Source organism: Marmota marmota, unplaced genomic scaffold (genome assembly GCF_001458135.2).
Source record: "Marmota marmota marmota unplaced genomic scaffold, marMar, whole genome shotgun sequence".
Classification (NCBI taxonomy): Eukaryota; Metazoa; Chordata; class Mammalia; order Rodentia; family Sciuridae; genus Marmota; species Marmota marmota.
This window is the reverse complement of record NW_026000229.1, coordinates 3620102-3639721: the sequence shown is the minus strand read 5'-3', so window position 1 is coordinate 3639721 and position 19620 is coordinate 3620102. Positions and strand designations below refer to the sequence as shown.

Sequence of the window (19620 nt, the reverse complement as noted above, 5' to 3'; positions counted from 1 at the left end):
ACACCGCCACCACCACCACCACCACCACTACCACTACCACCCCGCCCCACTCTCCCCTCAACTAAAAGTTTCCTTCCTATTTCTTTCTCGTTTTATTTTTCATTTATTTGTTTTAATGCTACTGAATTGAATTAAGTTACTAATGAGTCATGGCTTAGTTTGAAAACATTCATTTAGACAATCTGATAAACTATTTCATCTAAAGACTTCTTATGAATTATTCTGGCTGCCTGTATCACTATACCCAAAGAGCACTTAAAATTTTATGGAGAATCTGACTGTTTTAACCCAAAGGAATGACATGGGCAGTCAAAAAGATACTTTTTGTTTCTGTTCAATTCCCATATCACAGTTTGCTGCTTATATCCTCTAACAGTAATATACTAGTCCCCCTCATCAGTGGGGGAAACATTTAAAGACCCCCTAGTGGATATACGAAATCTCAGATAGTACCAAACCAAACATATACTGTGGTTTTTCTTATACATAAAGTCCTATGATAAAGTTTAACTTATAATTTATACATAGCAAGAATTTAATAATAACTAACATTAATATGTAATAATAACATAGTATAAAAAAGTTATATGAACATGCTCTCTATCAAAATCTTATTGAACTACAGATCTCTGCAACCTCAATATATGTTGGTTTTTTGTTTTGTTTTCCTTTTCCTTAAGAACTTTTGCCTTTTTACTTAAAAAAAGCACTTTAGGGCTTCTCTTTGGCTTATCTGAATTGCCAAAGCATTACCACTTCTGTGCATTTAGACCAGTATTAAGTAAAATAAGGGTCACTTGAACATAAGTACTGAACAGATAGTGGGAAAACATATCAGCTACTAAGTGACTAATGGGCAAACAGTGTATACAACATGTATAACCTAGACAAAAGGATGATTCACATCCTAGGTGGGACAGAAACTAAGTCACAAGATTTCATTATGCTGCTCAGAATTATGTACATTTTTAAATATTTTTTTAGTGTTGACGGACCTTTATTTTATTCATTTATTTATATGTGATGCTGAGAATTAAACCCAGTGCCTCACACATGTGAGGCAAGCACTCTACCACTGAGCCACAACCCCAGTCCCGATGTACATTTTAAGACTTGTGAAATGTTTATTTCTAAAACTGTCCACTTAATATTTTAGGACCACAGTTGACCAAGGGCAAATGAAACCACAGAAAATAAAACCAATGATAAGAGGGGACTAGTATTAGCTTGTTCTCATTTTTTTTTTTATAAATAACCAATACCTATGTGGCTTGTAGATAACAATTAGCACAAAAAATAAACATTGATGATTATGTGTTATTATGTTTGAATTTCTTTGCAATTGCAAACAGCTATTTCATTTAACATATAATTACTAAGCATATGCTTTATATATTAGCTTTTGCCAGTGTAACAAAATATCTGAGATAATCAACTTATAAAGCAGAAAGATTTATTGGCACACAGTTTTGGAAGTTTCAGTCCATGGTTTCATGGGACCCACTTCTTTTGGTTCTACAGTAAAGCAGCACACCAGGGTAGAGAGTGTGTAGCAGAGCAAATCAATTCACCTCATGGTGAGGACGCCAGGATATGAGAAGGAAAAAGAGAAAGGAAAGCAGGGTCCCACTACCCCTCTCAAAGGCACACCCCCATTGACCTAAGACCTCTCACTAGGCCCCAACTCCTTAAGGCTCCATCACCTCCCAATAGTGCCATGGGCTAAGGACCAAGCCTCCAACACATGGAACTTTGGATAATAACACAGAGAAAAATACAATGGAAGAAGTACCTAAATCTGATGAAGGAATCTAGGAAGTCCTCTGAAGGAAGCAATACTCATGCTGAACCTTGAGGATGATTAAGAGTACAACAGGCAGAGAAAAAAGATGGGTGAGCAAAGGCAAAGTGACCTTCCCAAAAACAGAAAGGAAAATTTTTAAAGCACCTTTTTTCCTCATCCTTGAATCTTTCTATAGAACCTGGACTTATTTTCTAGGCAATGAAGGCATTTTCAAGTGGTGGAGTAACGCAATCTAGTTGAATTGAGGTCACTTCAGCAGGAATTTGAAAAAATGTGGCCAGTTAGGCGAACACTGCAATAACCTACAACAAAGAACTTGACCCCAATGTTTGCACAGGTCAATGGAGGCAAAGGTAAAATTTCATTTATGGAGACAAAATCCTTGAAATCATATCTTGTCCTGATACTTCAACGGAAAAAAATCCCCAGCTCACTTTTCTGGAAAAAAAGAATATTATAACTCATTTTATTCATTTATTTTTTTTTCTAATTCAGACTTCTCTTAAAAATTCTGCCACTTCTCTGAATTGAATATGTACAAAAACCTACATAAACCTAATAGAAAATTTAATGTTTCAATTAAAGGTAATAAAATAAAAATTGATTTGGAAAAGCAGTTTAAATGAATGAAGTTCTATATGAAGGGAGTTTAAGTCACCTGAGTTAGTTCTTTTAAAGATATTTAAGTGTTCAATAGCACAGTCAACGAATCATTATGCTTGAATAGAACATTTAGCAGGATAACCCATCTTGGCAAGAATAATAGGCCATAACCCCAAGGAAGTATCTTTTAATCTTAATGGGCTGGGAGTTAACAAGAAGTAAATTACCACTCTCTGAAATGAGAATATATTCTTAAGTTCCTGCTGCAAAAGATAAAATAGACAATTTTGGATCAGGTCCAAGGAAGCCTATCATGGGTACACTTAGCATTCAAATGAAAGGCCCTTTATAAATGAAAGCCATAGTTGTTTTTCCTGTGTATTTTGTTGAGTACAAAATGACTGGGGGAAAAAAAAAAAAAAGCTTAACTTCATGACCAGTGTATTTTTAGACACATCTGGCTCGATACATGTTCTTCCTTGAGAAAATATAATAATATTCCCATGTATACAACTATCAAGGGTACCTGTTCCATGAATGATGATTCTAATGCAGTGTGCTATGAGGAAAGAGAAGGAAAATTCAGGCAGAAAAGCAACCTTAATGAATGAGGTGTAAAGAAAAGAGATAGCACTTCAGAGGGCATTGGGATGGAAAACAGGAGAAATGAGTGACCTCACACTCTCATTAACTTGGGGAAGTCACTTGACCTCCCTGCACTGCAGTTATCCCATCTGAATAGTGAAGATGTTGCAAGAACAGTAAGGCTCTGCCTCCCACAGTGCCTAAATCTGGAGGCAATTTTCTCAATTGTCCAGAGAGGGAAGTCACCCAAAACTCCTGCCATGGCAGATGTAATGTGCAAAAACACATTCCAAACTGCTTTAATTTATTTTTAGCTAGGATAATTTATTTCAAAAGTTCAAATAAAATCAATGAGGAAGATTTCTGATGAGCAAAAGACACACATGTTCAAGGTTTAGAAACTCCAGTTCCAGTAAGAGCATGAGCTGGTGCTGTAATTATATCAAAATATCAAACCATGTAAGATCTATAACTACTTATTTCTTGGCTTAGTAAAAATTATACAGAAAAATTCTCATGAACATGTGACAAGTCCTTTGTGTAGCAGTGGTGTTTGAATCTCCACAGACCACACTGAGAATGCTGCACTGACCCAGCAGTTCTAAGTTGGCACTCAGACTTGGGTGGCACCAGAGGTACTTAGCCTTATAGAAGAACACAAAGCAGGAAGTATAGCAGGTACACAGTCTTCATCCCACCCAGGGTCCAGCAACTACCTGAGTACATGGCATCTTTTGCTCCCCACTGTGCAGCAAGAGCCAAAGCAGAGTCACCTTGACACAAGCTATAGCCTCTGTTTCCCACTGATCTTTCATATAGCTCTAGTCTCACAGATCCAAGGATCACATGCCAACTCCCAACACAGATGTGGCAGCACCAACAGCCAGCCAAGTACAACACTCCACATTTATCTTAACAGAAGGCTTCCCCAAAACCACACTATAGGAAGAAAAATATCGAGGCTATTTCCCCAGGCAAGCCTGGCTCAGACCAGGATTGATGTTAATGTTTTACTCACAAATACCAAATAAAAATGTCATAGCATCCATAAAACCACTAATTCTGCTATACTTTTTGAAGTTTCCTTCTCTGCTTATAATTTTTTAAATCCTGGTTTTCTTTCACAGCTATAAAGTATAAGCATTTGTATAAACATTCTTGGAATTCATAATAAATGTTAGCTTCACTTCAGGAAACTTTTACTGAACGACTACAGTGCAAACCATGTAATACTAGATCCCCATGATACAGTGACTTAGAAGAAGGTCTCTGCTCCTAAAGACACTAAATCTATCTGCAAAGAAAAGGAAATGCTCCCAAGGAGTATTAATAAAGCATGAGGATGAGTGCCAAGTATGTTAGGATTAAAGAAGCAAGGGCTTGGCGTATTGGAGGCAGCCAGGGAAAATACTTACTACTTAGTATTAATAATAACTCACCGATCCCTAACAAATCAGACTGTGCTGCACACTTTACACACATCATTATACTTCATCCTCTCATCAACACAGTGAGTGGGGCCTGTCATTATCCCAAATTTTCAGAACAGTGTAGGTAACCTGCACAGAAAGGTATTTGTGTGAAATTAATTTGGCCAGGAAACCAATATGAAGTTTATTCCAATGGAACAGATATGAAGAATCAAAACTGTTGAAGAAGGATGGCTGGAATTAGAGAGACACAGGTGATAAAAACACCACAAAGAAAAATTTGGCAATACTTGATACCTGGATGGGTAGGAAAGGGGTGAGGATAATCCTATGCTCACACACTGACTAGTAACAGAAATATAAAAAACATGAAGAGAATGATAAGAATGAATCCAACGTATTGAAATTAAGGGACAGTGGGATATCTCAGAAGTTAAACAGGACAGCATGAGGAAAGAGACTTATGACGGTGCTAGTATACAACCCTGCCTCAATGAAGATGACCAGTTAGTTAATTCCAGAACACTGGGGACCAACTCCTGCTGTATCCCATCACACCTCTCACAGACTAGGTGCTCAGGAAATATTTTCTGAATAAAGTGTTATTGTGCAATCCAAATGTCTTCTGTCTATCCTTAAGGAAATCATGACTATGTCAAAAGTTTTGATGGAATCTATACACATTAACTTTATTAAATTCTTACAGATGTCATGGAGCCCTAGTAAATAAAGAAATGAAGTCAACCAATCCTAACCTTCCCAAAAGTACTGATCATAATCAGCCTAGAAGGGTATATTCAAAAACTGTCCTTGATGCTGTCCCATTTAATTACTTTAAACTGCTATGGTAGAAAATGACAAAGTGCACATAATGATCATCTATTTAGGTTAAGTTTTATATATCCACACATAGGTATGAATTCCCATAAAGCCTCCAGAAAGATCAGAAACTTAAAATCATTACTGACAAAGCTATGACTATAAGGGTCTGCTAGAGTATATCATTTCAAAAATGAATGGAAGCATAGGTGAACTTGATTTTTTTACTCTCTAGTATCCATCCCTGTTTGTTCTGGAAATAGCATGTGATTTTCAGGTGGTGAATCACTCTCACTCTACCCTCAGCTCCACGGTTTGAGCAAGGCTGCAGAAGTGGGGATATACAACCCAGTATAAGTCCATCAACAAGCCCTTTTTCCCTGGTCCCAGAGAACAGGTTAGGGATGGGCATGTGAGATTCAAGCATAAGCCCATCAGTCTATTCCATATCCTTGGCCATAAGTGATTAATTTGGGGATGATCACTTGATTCAATCAGAGTTAGGATGAGGATTTATTGGAACTATTAGAAAATAGACTTGCTTTTATTCTGCTAGGATTGCTAGCAATAAAGATGCTATAGAAACCTGAGTCTCCACGGACTATCATGTGGCCTTACAACATGAAGCCAACATAGGTGGAAGCAGAGACAAAAGAGAAAGACTGACTTCTAATGACACAACTCTATGGATTCTCCAGTTTCTGGACCAATAAAATCCCATTTTTTGCATAAGCTAGGTTGAATCAGATTATATACTCTCAACGGAATGATACCTGATTAATCTAATTGCCCAAGCATCCCTCATTTCTAAGATACTTCAGTACAGAGGCAGTCCCTCTACTTCATTTGCTAATTGGCTTATTTTGCTATATACAAAATAAATTTTTTGCTTAGAAACTTAAAATTGCAACTGAGAACACCAAAGCTCACTCTTTTCTAAGCTGAGATAACATGAGCAAACAAAAAAGATAAACAGACTACAAAGGCTACACCGAGAACAATCTGAGCTCTGATCAGCTTGTCCCAAACACTGTGAAGTTAGATTTATGCTTTAGCACTGAAGTTGCCACATTCTAAGCTGCTGATGCTAGTAAAAATCCACAGTGCAGAGTGTGATGCCAGGAGATAACAAACAGCAGAGAACTGCCTACTCAAACGTTTCTATAAACAACATTGGGGACCTTAGGCCCCCAGACTGCAATGGCAAGAAACTTCGGTATAATCCCCGTCCTCTGCAACCCAGCTTGCAAGTATCTACAAAGAAAAGTGCATGGGAAGAAAGCCACTGATATCACAAATATAGCATAGCTATCACATATACAGCTTGGATAAACACCATGGAAGAGAAAAAAATTAACAATTAGTTTCGGGTGTAGCCTTTTTTAAATTCAGGATCAATCTCCAAACTTCTGTGTTTTTAATATTCAGTGACTTTTCATTTGACACTTATATTTGACATATACTACAGGTTGGGATACTTATTCTATTAATATACAATTTCTGTCTCCCAGTAGACTGTGAGTCCCTTGAGGTCCAGAACCTTAAATCTGAAATAGCACCTGACACAAAACACATGCTCAGAAAATATCTGGTGGAAATTTATTAAAACATGAAATCCTTGGCTAGCAAAATTTTGCTTTCCTTAAAAAATAGTAGTTATCATTTACTGAACAGCTCCTATGTGCCAAGTGATGTGCTAAAAAACATACATATATGGATAATTTAGCTCACTGACTTGAACTGAGTTTATTCCAATCTCTTAACAATTAAGTTAAAGCTCTTCCCACTGCTGGACTTGAATGGAATGAACAAATGCATGAAAGTTCAAAAGAACATATTTTAGTTTAATCCAAGGAAGACAGTGTAGAAAGGACAGAGCTATTCTAAAAGGAACGAGCTGCCTCTGGAGGAACTGGTTATTGGAGAAAACCATGCAGAATTTCATTTAGCAAGTACATTACAGAAATAATGCAAGCACCAGAGGAGCAGTTTACATAGTCAGCCAGATTGGGAACATACTCTGAGCTCTGTCCTAGAACCTGGGAGTCTAGAGAAGTAGCTTAAGTTTGAGCAATGTCAAGGCCTAAAACTTCCTGTATTTCCTTATCTTATAAACTTGGGCTCCCCCCAACCCCCGAAAGATATGCTATATTCCCTTATTGTCTCACTGTAATCAAAATGCTTACAATCTTTCCCCTTGAAGACCCAAAAGAGTTTTATAATGCTGACATTCATCTGGTCTAATGATAAAAGACATGAAGGATGTAGATCTGAATTTGCTTTTCATGCCTCAGAATTAGCAAACCTCAAGACTGGAAAATATAGGAGAAGTTAAAGTAACAAAATTGATAAGTCCTTGACCCTATCACCTCCAGCTCTACCATTTTGATTTTATAAGGCATAGTATTATATTGAATGAAACAGATATTAGTATAAGACTGCATAAAGTTGTGATGAAATTTCTTTTAAGTCTTAGTCAGAATATACACTTCTATGATGAGTTTGAGGCTTTATAATACAAACAGGCACCTTTAGCTTATTTTGTTTGCAGCTCTTTGACTGCTTAATAACAATAAAATCTCCTAAGCAGCCATGGACTAAAGAACAGTATGCATAAAGAACCAGAAGAAATTAGTACTATTTGCCAATGATATGATTTTATAATTAGAAGACCCAAAAAGTTCCACCAGAGAACTTCTAGAACTAGTAAATGAATTCAGCAAAGTAGCAGGATATAAAATCAACACCCATAAATCAAAGGCATTTCTGTACATCAGTGACAAATCCTTTGAAAGGGAAATGAGGAAAACTACACTATTTACAATAGCCTCAAAAAAAAAAAACCCTTGAGAATCAATTTAATGAAAGAGGTGAAAGATATATACAATGAAAACTACAGAAACCTAAACAAAGAAATCAAAGAAGACCTTAAAAGATGGAAAGATCTACCTTGCTCTTGGATAGGCAGAATTAATATTATAAAAATGACCATACTTCCAAAAGCACTATACAGATTTAATGCAATTCCAATCAAAATCACAATGACATTCCTCATAGAAATCGAAAAAGCAGTCACAAAATTCATCTGGAAAAATAAGACACCCAGAATAGCTAAAGCAATCCTTAGCAAGAAGAATGAAGCAGGTAGCATCACTATTCCAGACCTTATACTATACTACAGAGCAATAGTAACAAAAACAGCATAGTATTGGCACCAAAATAGACCTGTAGACCAATAGTTCAAAATAGAGGACACAGAGACAAACCCATATAACTACAGTTATCTTACATTAGACAAAGGCTCCAAAACCATATATTGGAGAAAAGATAGCCTCTCCAACAAATGGTGCTGGGAAAACTGGAAATCCATGCAACCAAATGAAATTAAACCCCTTTCTCTCACCATGCACAAAATTCAACTTAAAGTGTATAAAGAACCTAGGAATACAACTAGAGACAGAAGAAAAAGTAGGCCCAAATCTCCATTGTGTTGGATTAGGCCCCAACTTCCTTAATAAGACTCCTATAGTGCAAGAATTCATATCAAGAATCAACAAATGGGATAGATTCAAACTAAAAAGCTTTCTTCTCAGCAAAATAAACAATCAGTGAGGTGAATATAGAGCCTACATTTTGGGGAGCAAATTTTTACCACACACACATCAGACAGAGCACTAATCTCTAGGATATATAAAGAACTCAAAAAGCTAAACACCTAAAAAACAAATAACCCAATCAATAAATGGTCCAAGGAACTGAACAGACACTTTTAAGAAGATGATATATAATCAACAAATATATGAAAAAATGTTCAACATCTCTAGCAAATAGAGAAATGCAAATCAAAACTACTCTAAGATTTCATCTCACTCCAGTCAGAATGGCAGCTATTAAGAACACAATCAACAATAAGTGTTGGCAAGGATGTAGGGGGAAAGGTACACTCATACAATGGGACCACAAGTTGGTGCAGCCAATATGGAAAGCAGTATAGAGATTCCTTGGAAAACTGGAAATGGAACCATCATTTAACCCAGCTATCCATCTCCTTGGTCTATATCCAAAGGACTGAAAAACAGCATACTACAGGGACACAGCCACATCAATGTTTATAGCAGCACAACAATAGCTAAACTGTGGAACCAACCTAGAAGCCCTTCAGTAAATGAATGGATAAGGAAAATGTGGCATTTACACACAATGGAATATAGGAGGATTAGATTAACTCTAGATAGGGCAAAGAGGAGGGATGGGAAGGGAGAGGGCATAGGAATAGGAAAGACGGTGGAATTAGATGAACATCACTACCCTAAGTACACGTGTGAAGACATGAATGGTGTTACTCTACTTTGTGTACAACCAGAGGTATGAAAAACTGTACTCTATATGTATAATATAAATTGCAATGTATTCTGCTGCCATATATAACAAAATTTTAAAAATAAATTTACTTATTTAAAAAAATAAATTTAAATTACTGCAAAAGATAGGGCTTCTTTTTTGCAGTAACAATGACAATGTGCATAACTTTTCTCTCAGTCTGTTCCTTGTGCCTTTCGTGGGTTTTCCTTAAAATAAGTAAATAAACAAAAAAGCTTGCTACCAAAAGAGCCAGCAGTAGAGAAAGCAGAGTTGAATTGAGAAACTGAGTATACTCAGAGTGGGTGAAATTAACACTATGAAGTCCAAGTGTTGAAAAACATGAAAATGGAAGATAAGGAGGACCAAGATCAGGAAGAGCCTCATTAAAGGAGTGTTTATTCACCTAAAGGCAGCAGGCAGTCACCAAAAGACTATGAACTGGCAAGAGAAGAGTTCACACTGATGTTTAGATACCTTGTTTCAATTACTATGGGGATGTAGCTGAGTGGCAGGGTGCTTGCCTAGCATGTGTAAAGCTCTAGGCTCAATCCCCAGTACCAACCACACCACCCCCCCAAAATAAATAAATTACTATGTAGATAGTGGACTGAGAGGGAGGAGAGGATGCAAGAAGTAGACATGAACAGTTAGAGGGTGTTAAGTAACCCAGGCAAGAGACTATGGCATCTTAAACTTAGCAACAGAATGCATGTAGGGCACAAAAGAAAGAAGAATCAAGACCTTAAGATATCTGGCATAGCCAAATGGATGGCTGATGGTACCATGAACTGAGATTGGTATGTGGTAGTCAGGATTGAAAGGAAGATGATTCAGTTTGGAACATGATGCATTTGAGATACCCACATGACATATAAGTAGAAATGCCCAGAGGGTAGTTGATAGGATATATAAAGGCACTAGCATTAATAATAATACACTTACTAGCCTACAGACTATAATTGAACCTTGAGAAAGGGTAAAATTACTCAACCCCTAAATCTAGGGCAAGCGCCTATGAAAAAACAATACCTTGCTTGATACCTTACTATTATAGTTGACACTTCATAACTTACAGAAGGTACCATATCCTAACCCAGGTAATATGGGTGTTTTGAAATATAAGTGAAATACAAATTCATCCATAGAGGAAAAACAATTCCCCTGACCCAAACATAACAGGTGGATCTGAGATCTAAAATCTCATCACAGCTGACAACATCCTAAGACATCCATTCTAACACCAAAAGACTCACCTGTCGACAAAGCCTCCTCACGAACATCATCCTCACCAGGTTGATGAATATTCCAGGATGTTTTGGGAAGTAAAGAAATTTCCTCAGGTGATTCTAATTTTACCATATCCATGTGGTTGCTCTGGAACTGGTATCGAGGTATAAAACAGATTTTGCCTTGTTGGAAAATGTCCTTGATAATCTCTTCTGTCTCAATTTCATCTTGCATGCTCAGGAAGATGGAAATTCTTTTGGAATTCTGATACTGACTGTGGGCCATCACCTAAACAGGAAATGACAGCAATTATAATTTCTAAGTTTATACTTTAAAAAACTAGAGACTTTTAAGAGTTTCTCCCTTCTCTCTCAGCCTTTTCCAACTTCTTTTAACTTTCCAAAAGAAAGCAGAATGTATAATAAGCTAGACAATGCTAAGCCCTGAAAATTGACTTTTAGTTCAGGACCCAAGACTTCTGATTCTTTTACCCTTTCTGGCACACCATTCTTGTAAGAATGAAAACTCATTAAAAAGTCATCATCTCTTGAGAATTGCAGTTTTGACCCTTACCCATTTTAGTGATCTCCAGTCATATCACATGCTTCCCCTAAAGTTTTTGTTTTATTCTATTTCTGAGCCTTGGCTCCCCAAAACTTCACTCCCTGTATTGTCAATTTCTCTTCTTCTAAATTCTAAACTAAAGCACAGATCAAGCCCTAACTTTTCCTACCTTCTGCAGAGCCTCACTGCATCTACTGTTGATAGGTAGCTTAACACTTAATTCTGTATTGTCATGAGTTGATCACTAATTATCTATTAGTTCCAAATGTAGTATTCTGAACCAGTTCATAAGCTCCCCAAGGTCATGCCTTATAATTCTCTCTCAGCCCCTCTACCCCCACAACATTCCATTTTACGGAATGTTAAATTGTCAATTAAGATGGGAGTGGGGGTCATTGTAAAAGGAATCCATATTCAGCTGAATCATTCATCAAGCAGGAGAAGGGGGCTGAGCTTTGTTAATCATAAAAAAGTCAACAATCTAAGGAACTTGGACTCTTTTTTTTCTCCTTTCTTTTTTTACTTTCCCCTGTCCTCCAAGCCAAGAAAAACATTGCAAAAGCCTCTTATAAATATGACTGACAAAAATACACAGGCATAGAAAGTCAAGTTATTTCTATTAAAAAGAGGAAAAGGAAAATTAAAATTAAACGCCAACTACTACTGAGGAAGTAAGTTAACTCCTGGTTTCTGAAAAGCTGCAGTTGCTGAGACCTGACACAGGCAAAGAAAAATGGAAATGTGAAACTCAGACTTTAGGCAAGCCTGAGGCTTTTAGCATTCAGGTGCTATAAGAGAAAGTTGTGTGTCTTGGCTGCCAGGTGGCTGAGGCAGAAGGATCACTGATTCTTTTACCCTTTCTGGCACACCACTCCTGTAAGAATGAAAACTCATTAAAAATAATAGCCTGGGCAATTTAGCAAGACTCTGTCTCAAAATTAGAAGAAGAAAAAAAAAAAAAAACTGGTAGACCACTTGCCTAGCATGCATAAAGTCCCAAATATCACCAAAAAAAAAAAAATGAATGAATGAACAGAATTTATCTTTCTTGTTCTCTAAAATGCAGAATATAGAAAAGCAAGAGCTGAATAAGCAGTAAGAAAGATCCGTTAAAATGCAGTGTGAGACTTTGCATATAATCTTCTTCCTCAAATCCCTTTACAGGACACTTGCAAAGAAGCATGAAAACAATCCATTATAGAACTGAGAATAAGAGAATAGAGGATTGAATAATTCCTGTAAGACAGAGAGTGGATGGGACAGTATTTACAAACAAAACAGCAGATCGCAACACTCTGAAAACACGGATACAGGTGAGATAGAAGATATTCCTCCCTTAAGCTCTCCACCAAAGTGACTACTAAAGACAGAGGAAATCCCATAAGCTAATACAACTTCATCCATAAATAAGTACACACTACAAAGGATCAACAAATCTTTTGGAAGCCAAAATACAAAGTAGAAGAATAAAAAGGGAGTGAGTGGGGATAGCCCAATGGAAAACTGAGATAAGTTAAAGAACAGAGTTGTGGTTGTTGTTGTTCTTTTTAACTCTACTTAGTTTTCTCAAACTAAAAAAGATAACTGCATTTGTAAAATATCAAGAGACTGCTGTGGGAAGAAAGCAATCAGAGATCTATGAAATAATCATTGGAAATTAAAATTATGATTAGCAAAATAAAAACAATTTAGGAGAGAATGCTGGAGAAGGGGAAATAAGCAAAAATAGGAAAAATGAGTAAAATGTAAAGAGACACAGAAAACCAACCTAAGGTTATTATCTGATTAACAAGAATTCCACAAAGGTGGGGCTGGGGTTGTAGCTCAGTGGTAGAGCACTTGCCTAGCACATGTGAGACACTGGGTTCAATCTTCAGCACCATATAAAAATAAATAAATAAAGAAAGAAAGAAAGAAAGAAAGAAAGAAAGAAAGAAAGAAAGAAAGAAAGAAAGAAAAGAAAGGTAGGTATTATGTTCATCTACAAATAAAAAAAATTAAAAAGAATTCGACAAAGGTGAAAAAGAAATTGAATAAAGATGCCAATCTAGATTGAATGGAGGCCATAAGCATTGAACATGACATGGAAAATAATTTTAAATTTTAAATTCAAATTATCAATGAGGGTAAAATATTGTAATGCAAAAATCAATAAAAAGTTTACCCACCCCCATAGATTTTTTTTTTCCTGAGGATATACTGTAATAAGAAGGAAAAAAAAATTTAAACTCAGAAAATAGCCCTAACTCAGCAGAAAAGTAAGCAGAAATTCCAAGGCAACGGCTGTGCAACCAGATCACAAAGAAACAGGGGCTGGGATGCCTTGAAAAAGAAAGTGGATCTATATTCTAACAGGCAAAATGAAAAACAATCCATGGATAAGACAAAGGCATACTCTTGTTTGTCAAAAAGGTAAAAATAAAGGCAATTTTTAAATCCTGGAAATATACAGAGCTAAATTAGATACGGGTTCCAAACTGGAACAAAGTTAAAATGTGGCATGGTTTTGAGCGGATGCAAAGTAAAAGAGAATATACTGGGTATCAACATTTGAAATAATCCTCTTAACCACACATATCTAGTGAGCTAAAACTATATATCCTTTTTTTATATATTCAATTATACAACTTGGTTCTACTGTGAATATAATCTATAAAACAAAAATACTCTTAAGGTACTGTTCACCAAAATTTCAAGTTTGGAAATAAACCACAATTATCACTCAGTAGACTCATTACAGTTACAGAAAATAGTTTACATATAAAACTTGACAATATCAAATAGGTTGCAGAAATTGGCAAATAATATTAAAAACAAAGCGAATAAAGGGGTACTAATTTTCTCATCTTAGAAAGTCAAGATAAAACATAAAGTTGAATTTCTTTACCATACATTACTTTCCTTATAAAATTTTTAAATTATAAAAAAGGTGCTGTGCTAATAAATTTTTTTTTTATGATTCAGATAAAGACATCACTTAATAATACCTTTACTGAGAATTCACTAAGGCAAAACACTGTTCTAGTCCCAGTACACCAATTTCAGGACATGATCCATTGGTTGGTCATGAAATAATTAGTAAGTTATAATCAGTGTTTTTAAATGACATATAAAGGAAAATATTAAAGTTCACTGCATATAATAAGAGTCATGAAACAAAGTCCTTGTATGTGTACATGTGCTTATATGGTTTTTTAAATTTTTCTCTCTCCTTCTTTGATGCCAGTTCTTAGTTGTCACTCTGTTGCTGCCAGTAGTTCTGCCTCTATAAATCTACTATTTCCACCTAGAGTTTATGAATTATAATTTACAGACATTACTCTGGAGGCTGAGGAGGAAAGACTGCTTGAGCCCAGAAATTTAAGGCTAATCTAGGCAACACAGCAAGACCCTATTTAAAAAAAAAAAAAAAAAAAAAAGCTTCTGTGGACACACACACACAAAAACTGAATTTATTTTCCCTATGCCTCTCCAGAATCCACTCTAACTCCTACATTCCTTATAAATTCAGTAATGTTAAACTTTGGAATGGTGACCCTCTCCTTCCAGTACTGTCTAACCTCTATCCAGTCAGCTGCCAAATTCTGCTCATTCTCACTACACAATCTCCCACTTATCTCTTTTCCCCCATTTTTCACTGCCCATCCTCTGGATTATGTCTTTATTATCTCTCACCTAAATTATCACAACAGCCCCTTCCTGGTCTCCATATTTTTTTTTCTGTTTTCCCTCCCCAACCCATTATCCAAATGCTACCAATATATTCTCCTACAGGAGCTATTAAAAAATATTGAATACATTCTTTATACACCACTTCAATCTCACAACAGAACTTCAAGCATATTCAGAGAGATTAGGGGACTTGTCTAATATATAAACAGTTTGTTGTTTTTTTTAAAAAAAGGAGTGGCGCCAGATTAAATCCAGATCTGTGTAGTTCCAAAGCTTATTTTAAATATGCCCTGCCCTCTCTTGCCTACATATCCCTGCAAATGTTTCCCCACCCCATCTTTCCCTTCACTTAACAAACTTCATCTATACTTCAAAGTTCATCTCAAGTTTCCAAATCCCCTGCCAAAGGCTTGTTTCCACAACACTGACATTTACCTTCAGCATATTCTAACTGCATTATAATTTTCAATTCATTTTTCCTCTCATATTCTCTACTGCTTTAAAGCAACAATTATCTTTCTCTTTCCTACAACCCAGTACATAGCAAAGTGTATAATGGTGTTCAATATGTGAATAAATTGGCTAAATTTTAAGCAACTAATATAAGGACAAGATTCTGTATCCTCAATATCTACTAAAGCACCTAGATATGCCTTCGTAATATTAGCTAAAATCATTCCATTTGAATGAACTAACATCTACAGACTCCCTCATGCATACCTACATTTATTAAGATGAAATGTGTGTACTTGTTTTAAGGCTTTACCCCATAGGAAACTTGAATTTAAGAAAATAACGGATCATAAGATAGGGTACTGGGGAAGGCAAAAATCATTACTTTTTTATTGTTAGGAATTACTAATATATACTTGATGCCCCCCTCCTGCATACAACAAAAACTAGCCTCCCAAACATCTTTAAAGCATGCTTTCATGACAGTGAATGTCACTTTATTAAGCTTTTCATAGCAAACTGAAAATGTACAGCAAGTCAGTTAGACAAAGTCATAAAACAAACGGGGAACCTCATTTTTCCTATGCCTCTCTTCTGCTTCCTATCTTCGTGAGAAGGCTGAGTAAGATAATCACTTCCTTATTAATTCAAAAAAAGGATTGACTGTTCACCCACTCTGCGACAGGAAAACGGTAGGCCTGGAGGCTCTAGACAGCCCCAGACGTCCACGTGCTGAGAGGGGAGAATTCAACTTGTGTTCCGTCCTTTGTCACCTCCCGCACCCTCTTGGGGTGTGCCTTGGACTGAACTAAACGCATCTTTCTCTGATCCTGTTACTGACATGCCTGGCCTCTCAGGCCGCTGCTTATTTTCCTTAAGACTGAAGGAACCTCAGCGCTGGGATCGTCCACCCATCTCCCTCACCGGAACTTCGTGTTCTGGCCCTGGTTTCACCTCAGTATCTCCACTATCCCCATTAAGAAGTTGTCATTCACCACAGGAGCCACCCATCCTAAGAACTCCGCTCCCTCCCTCTTCCTCATTAGTTCCACGACTCCACACCACACCATGGGATCCTCTCATACAGCAGCCACTGCGCCTACAGCGCCTTCACAGTACGAGAAGCGAGTGTCGCGTGCGCGCGCCGGGGAACGTGCGTACACCCGAGGGGACGTGCGCGCGCTCAAGGTGCTGCGCCTGCGTGGACCCGCAAGCCCGGCAAAGCGGAATTCGGCCAGTGAGTCCGCGGTAGCGAGAGCTACCCCGTGGCTTCGCACCTTCTGGGTCAGTAAGCGGGACTGGCGCAGCCGTTCCTCGGCGCTGACTGCCCGCAGACGCTGCTTCAGCTCGGCCCGTAGGCTCCGTTTGGCACCGCTCACGGCTGCAGCCGCCATCCCGCCGAAGTCAGCCTGCTGGCGTCCTCTGGTTCGGCTCCCGCCCCTGGTCGAGCACAGCTGGATCCGCCTACCTGTGGGCCTGCGGATCGCGGGCCGGTACCACGCCCCCTGCGCGCCTCCCAGCCTCGGCGCTGCCTGATGGACAGGCCACGCCCCTCTCCGGGCCCTTGGTAGCGAATGGCAGTGTGCTCTATTGGCCCTGCCAGGCTGGTGTTCTGTAGCCCGACGCGGCCTAACTCTTCACCCCTTCGCCAAGGCTACAGAGATGGTAATACAACTGCGAGGGGTGCTCCACAGGCAGCTCACAATACACCCCGATTTGGTACTCACCTGTTGTAGTGCAGTACTGCACTGTAGGGGGTTAAAAACAAGGCTAAGGCCGGTGTCCTCAGTAGGCTATGCCATTAATGTAAACCAGACATATTTGTGTCTTTCCACAATGTCAGAGTTTATTGAATAACAAATTGAAAAGCCACATCATTTTCATGGGCTTTAATTCACCAAAAAAAAAAAAAATACTCCTGATTCTCTTGGTGTTATGACTGAAACAATCACAAATTCTCTTATTCCATTTCAATCTTAATTACATCATATTTTACCAAATTATGTGTGTGTGTGTGTGTGTGTGTATTACAAGAAAGGCTATGAAAGGGTTAGGTGACCACAGGGTTGCAAGAAGCCTTTGAAGAGCAGAGACAGAACATATACTCATTAAAAAAATCACTGCAGGTGGCTTATGAACCAGCCTAAGAACTAGTTCTGGGTGCAGAGCTTTCAGGGGATAGAACTTATTCTTCACGGGGGCAGACAGCAGGCAGTTTCAAAGTGGCCAGCCACATCAAGCAGGAAAATCAAGCTAAGCTGAAGTCCTGGGGGTGGAGTTGGGTTTTCAATGTCTGTCAACCTCCTGATGTGTTCAGTGGATTGTCTGATGGATGTGATTCCACACCACTGTCTTAGGTGCCTCTCTTTTTATGTGAGGGAGTTGCATCTGGTAAGATTGATAAGCTCACAGTCCTGGTTTTTCTGATATGGGTTTGATATGTCCATGTGTCCATGTGCTTTGGATGTAGTTCAGTAAATTCACAGGTGGTTATTTTTTATTAGCACAATTTACTTATCAGTTTGTGCCTTATTATTGTGCTTGCAGCTGGTGATTGTTTACTTGTACAAACAAGTTTTAGAATCTTTCTACTTTGTATTCAATATGGAGTAGCTCATGACAATCTGCTGCTTTATAAAATGGAGTGACTAAGGGCTGGACACAACCTGAAAACTACTGTTATATACACCACAGAGTAACTCAGAGCAAAGCACAGCCTACTGTCCATTAGCAGGCCAGATTGAAAAATATATATGGTACCAATTGGAAACTTAACTTCTACTGGTTAAAGGAGGTTAAACACACTTGCAGTGCCTTCCTCTCTTTTTTTCAGTCAGTAGGTTTGTTTCTATGGACTGGATAGGTCATTGATGCAGCAAGTGACTTGCCCTTCTTAGACCAGGATGTCTCATCACCTCTGAAAAACTCATTCTAGTCTAGACTTCAACAATACTGTCATTGTAGAAAAATTGGAACTTGCTCCTACCATAAGAGCTCTTCAGAATCAGATGATAAGAAAATGGAGGCACCAAGTGGGTATTTGGCCCCAGTTGGGAGGAAATAATGTGGTAACAATGGAAAAAGTGGACATACAGAAGAGTCCATGTGCATCAGATTTATACCCCCATCACATGTTGACACCAGTTATCCAATGAATAATTTTTAGAAGGATCAATCCCTGGTACCAAAAAAAAAAAAGGAGCTGAGTGTAGTGAAACATACCTGCTGTTCCAGCTAATCCATGGTCTGAGACAAGGAGGATTGCAAGTTCAATGTCAGTGTCAACAACTGTCTCAAAATGAAAAATAAAATGGCCAGGGGCATAGCTCATTGGTAAAATGTCCCAGGACCACCAAAAAAAAAAAGTTAACATTGTAATTGAAAGACTGTAATGGGAGCTAGCCATTCCAGACATTAAAACATACTAAAAGCCTCTGTAATTGAAATAGTTGAATGCCCAAAGAAACCAGTGAAATGGAATGGAATGTACAGAAATAGACCATTCCATTGCTACATGGCAATTTAATAGTTGATAAGGATGGCATCTCAAATCACTGGGGCACACTTGAACTTGTTAATAAATGGTGCTGGAACAACTAAATAGCTATATTTTTAAAAGAAAAATAAAATTACATTCATTGCTCACACTATGCATAAAAAAAATCCACATTGTTTTGGGAGTCTTGGGTAAAAGCTGAGACTATACAAGTACTAAAAGAAAATAGGATAATTCCTCTTTAACCTCAAAATAGGGAAAGGTTTTATCACTGTGACCCAAAATCCAGAGGCAATAAAAGAAAAGTTTGATAAATTTGATGACAAAAGTATTTTAAATTGGGGTGGCATAAAAAGTAAGCAAAAAGACAACTGACAAACAGGGAGAAAATATTTGCAACATGTGCTATAGACAAAGGACCACTTTCCCTAATACTAAATGTCTTACTCTTCTTTTACTATTCTAACAATACCTGAGATTGAGTAATTTATAATGAACAGAAATTCATCAGTCTACAGTTCTGGGGATTGGGAAATCCAAGGTTAAGGGAACTTTCCTTACAATTATGGTTAACTGGTGTTTTAAGAAGAGTGCTCAGAGGGAGG

The 19620-nt window shown here is 37.7% G+C and overlaps 1 protein-coding gene across 3 annotated transcripts in view; it reads right to left on the bottom strand.

Moving 5' to 3' along the window:
• Positions 1-17002, bottom strand: part of Mthfs (methenyltetrahydrofolate synthetase) — a 58129-nt gene extending 41127 nt beyond the window's left edge. Inside the window, exons 1-2 of one of the 3 annotated variants that reach the window (XM_048793823.1) lie at positions 16797-17002; positions 10857-11118 (exon numbers count right to left, since the gene is read on the bottom strand). In XM_048793823.1, the coding sequence (XP_048649780.1) occupies positions 10857-11118; positions 16797-16913 (379 nt within the window). In that variant the 5' untranslated portion in view covers positions 16914-17002. Of the gene's footprint in view, positions 1-10856; positions 11119-16604; positions 16627-16796 lie in introns of those variants that run through there. The other 2 variants (XM_015480345.2, XM_048793824.1) reach the window with 2 other exon arrangements.
• Positions 17003-19620: the final 2618 nt, after the last annotated feature.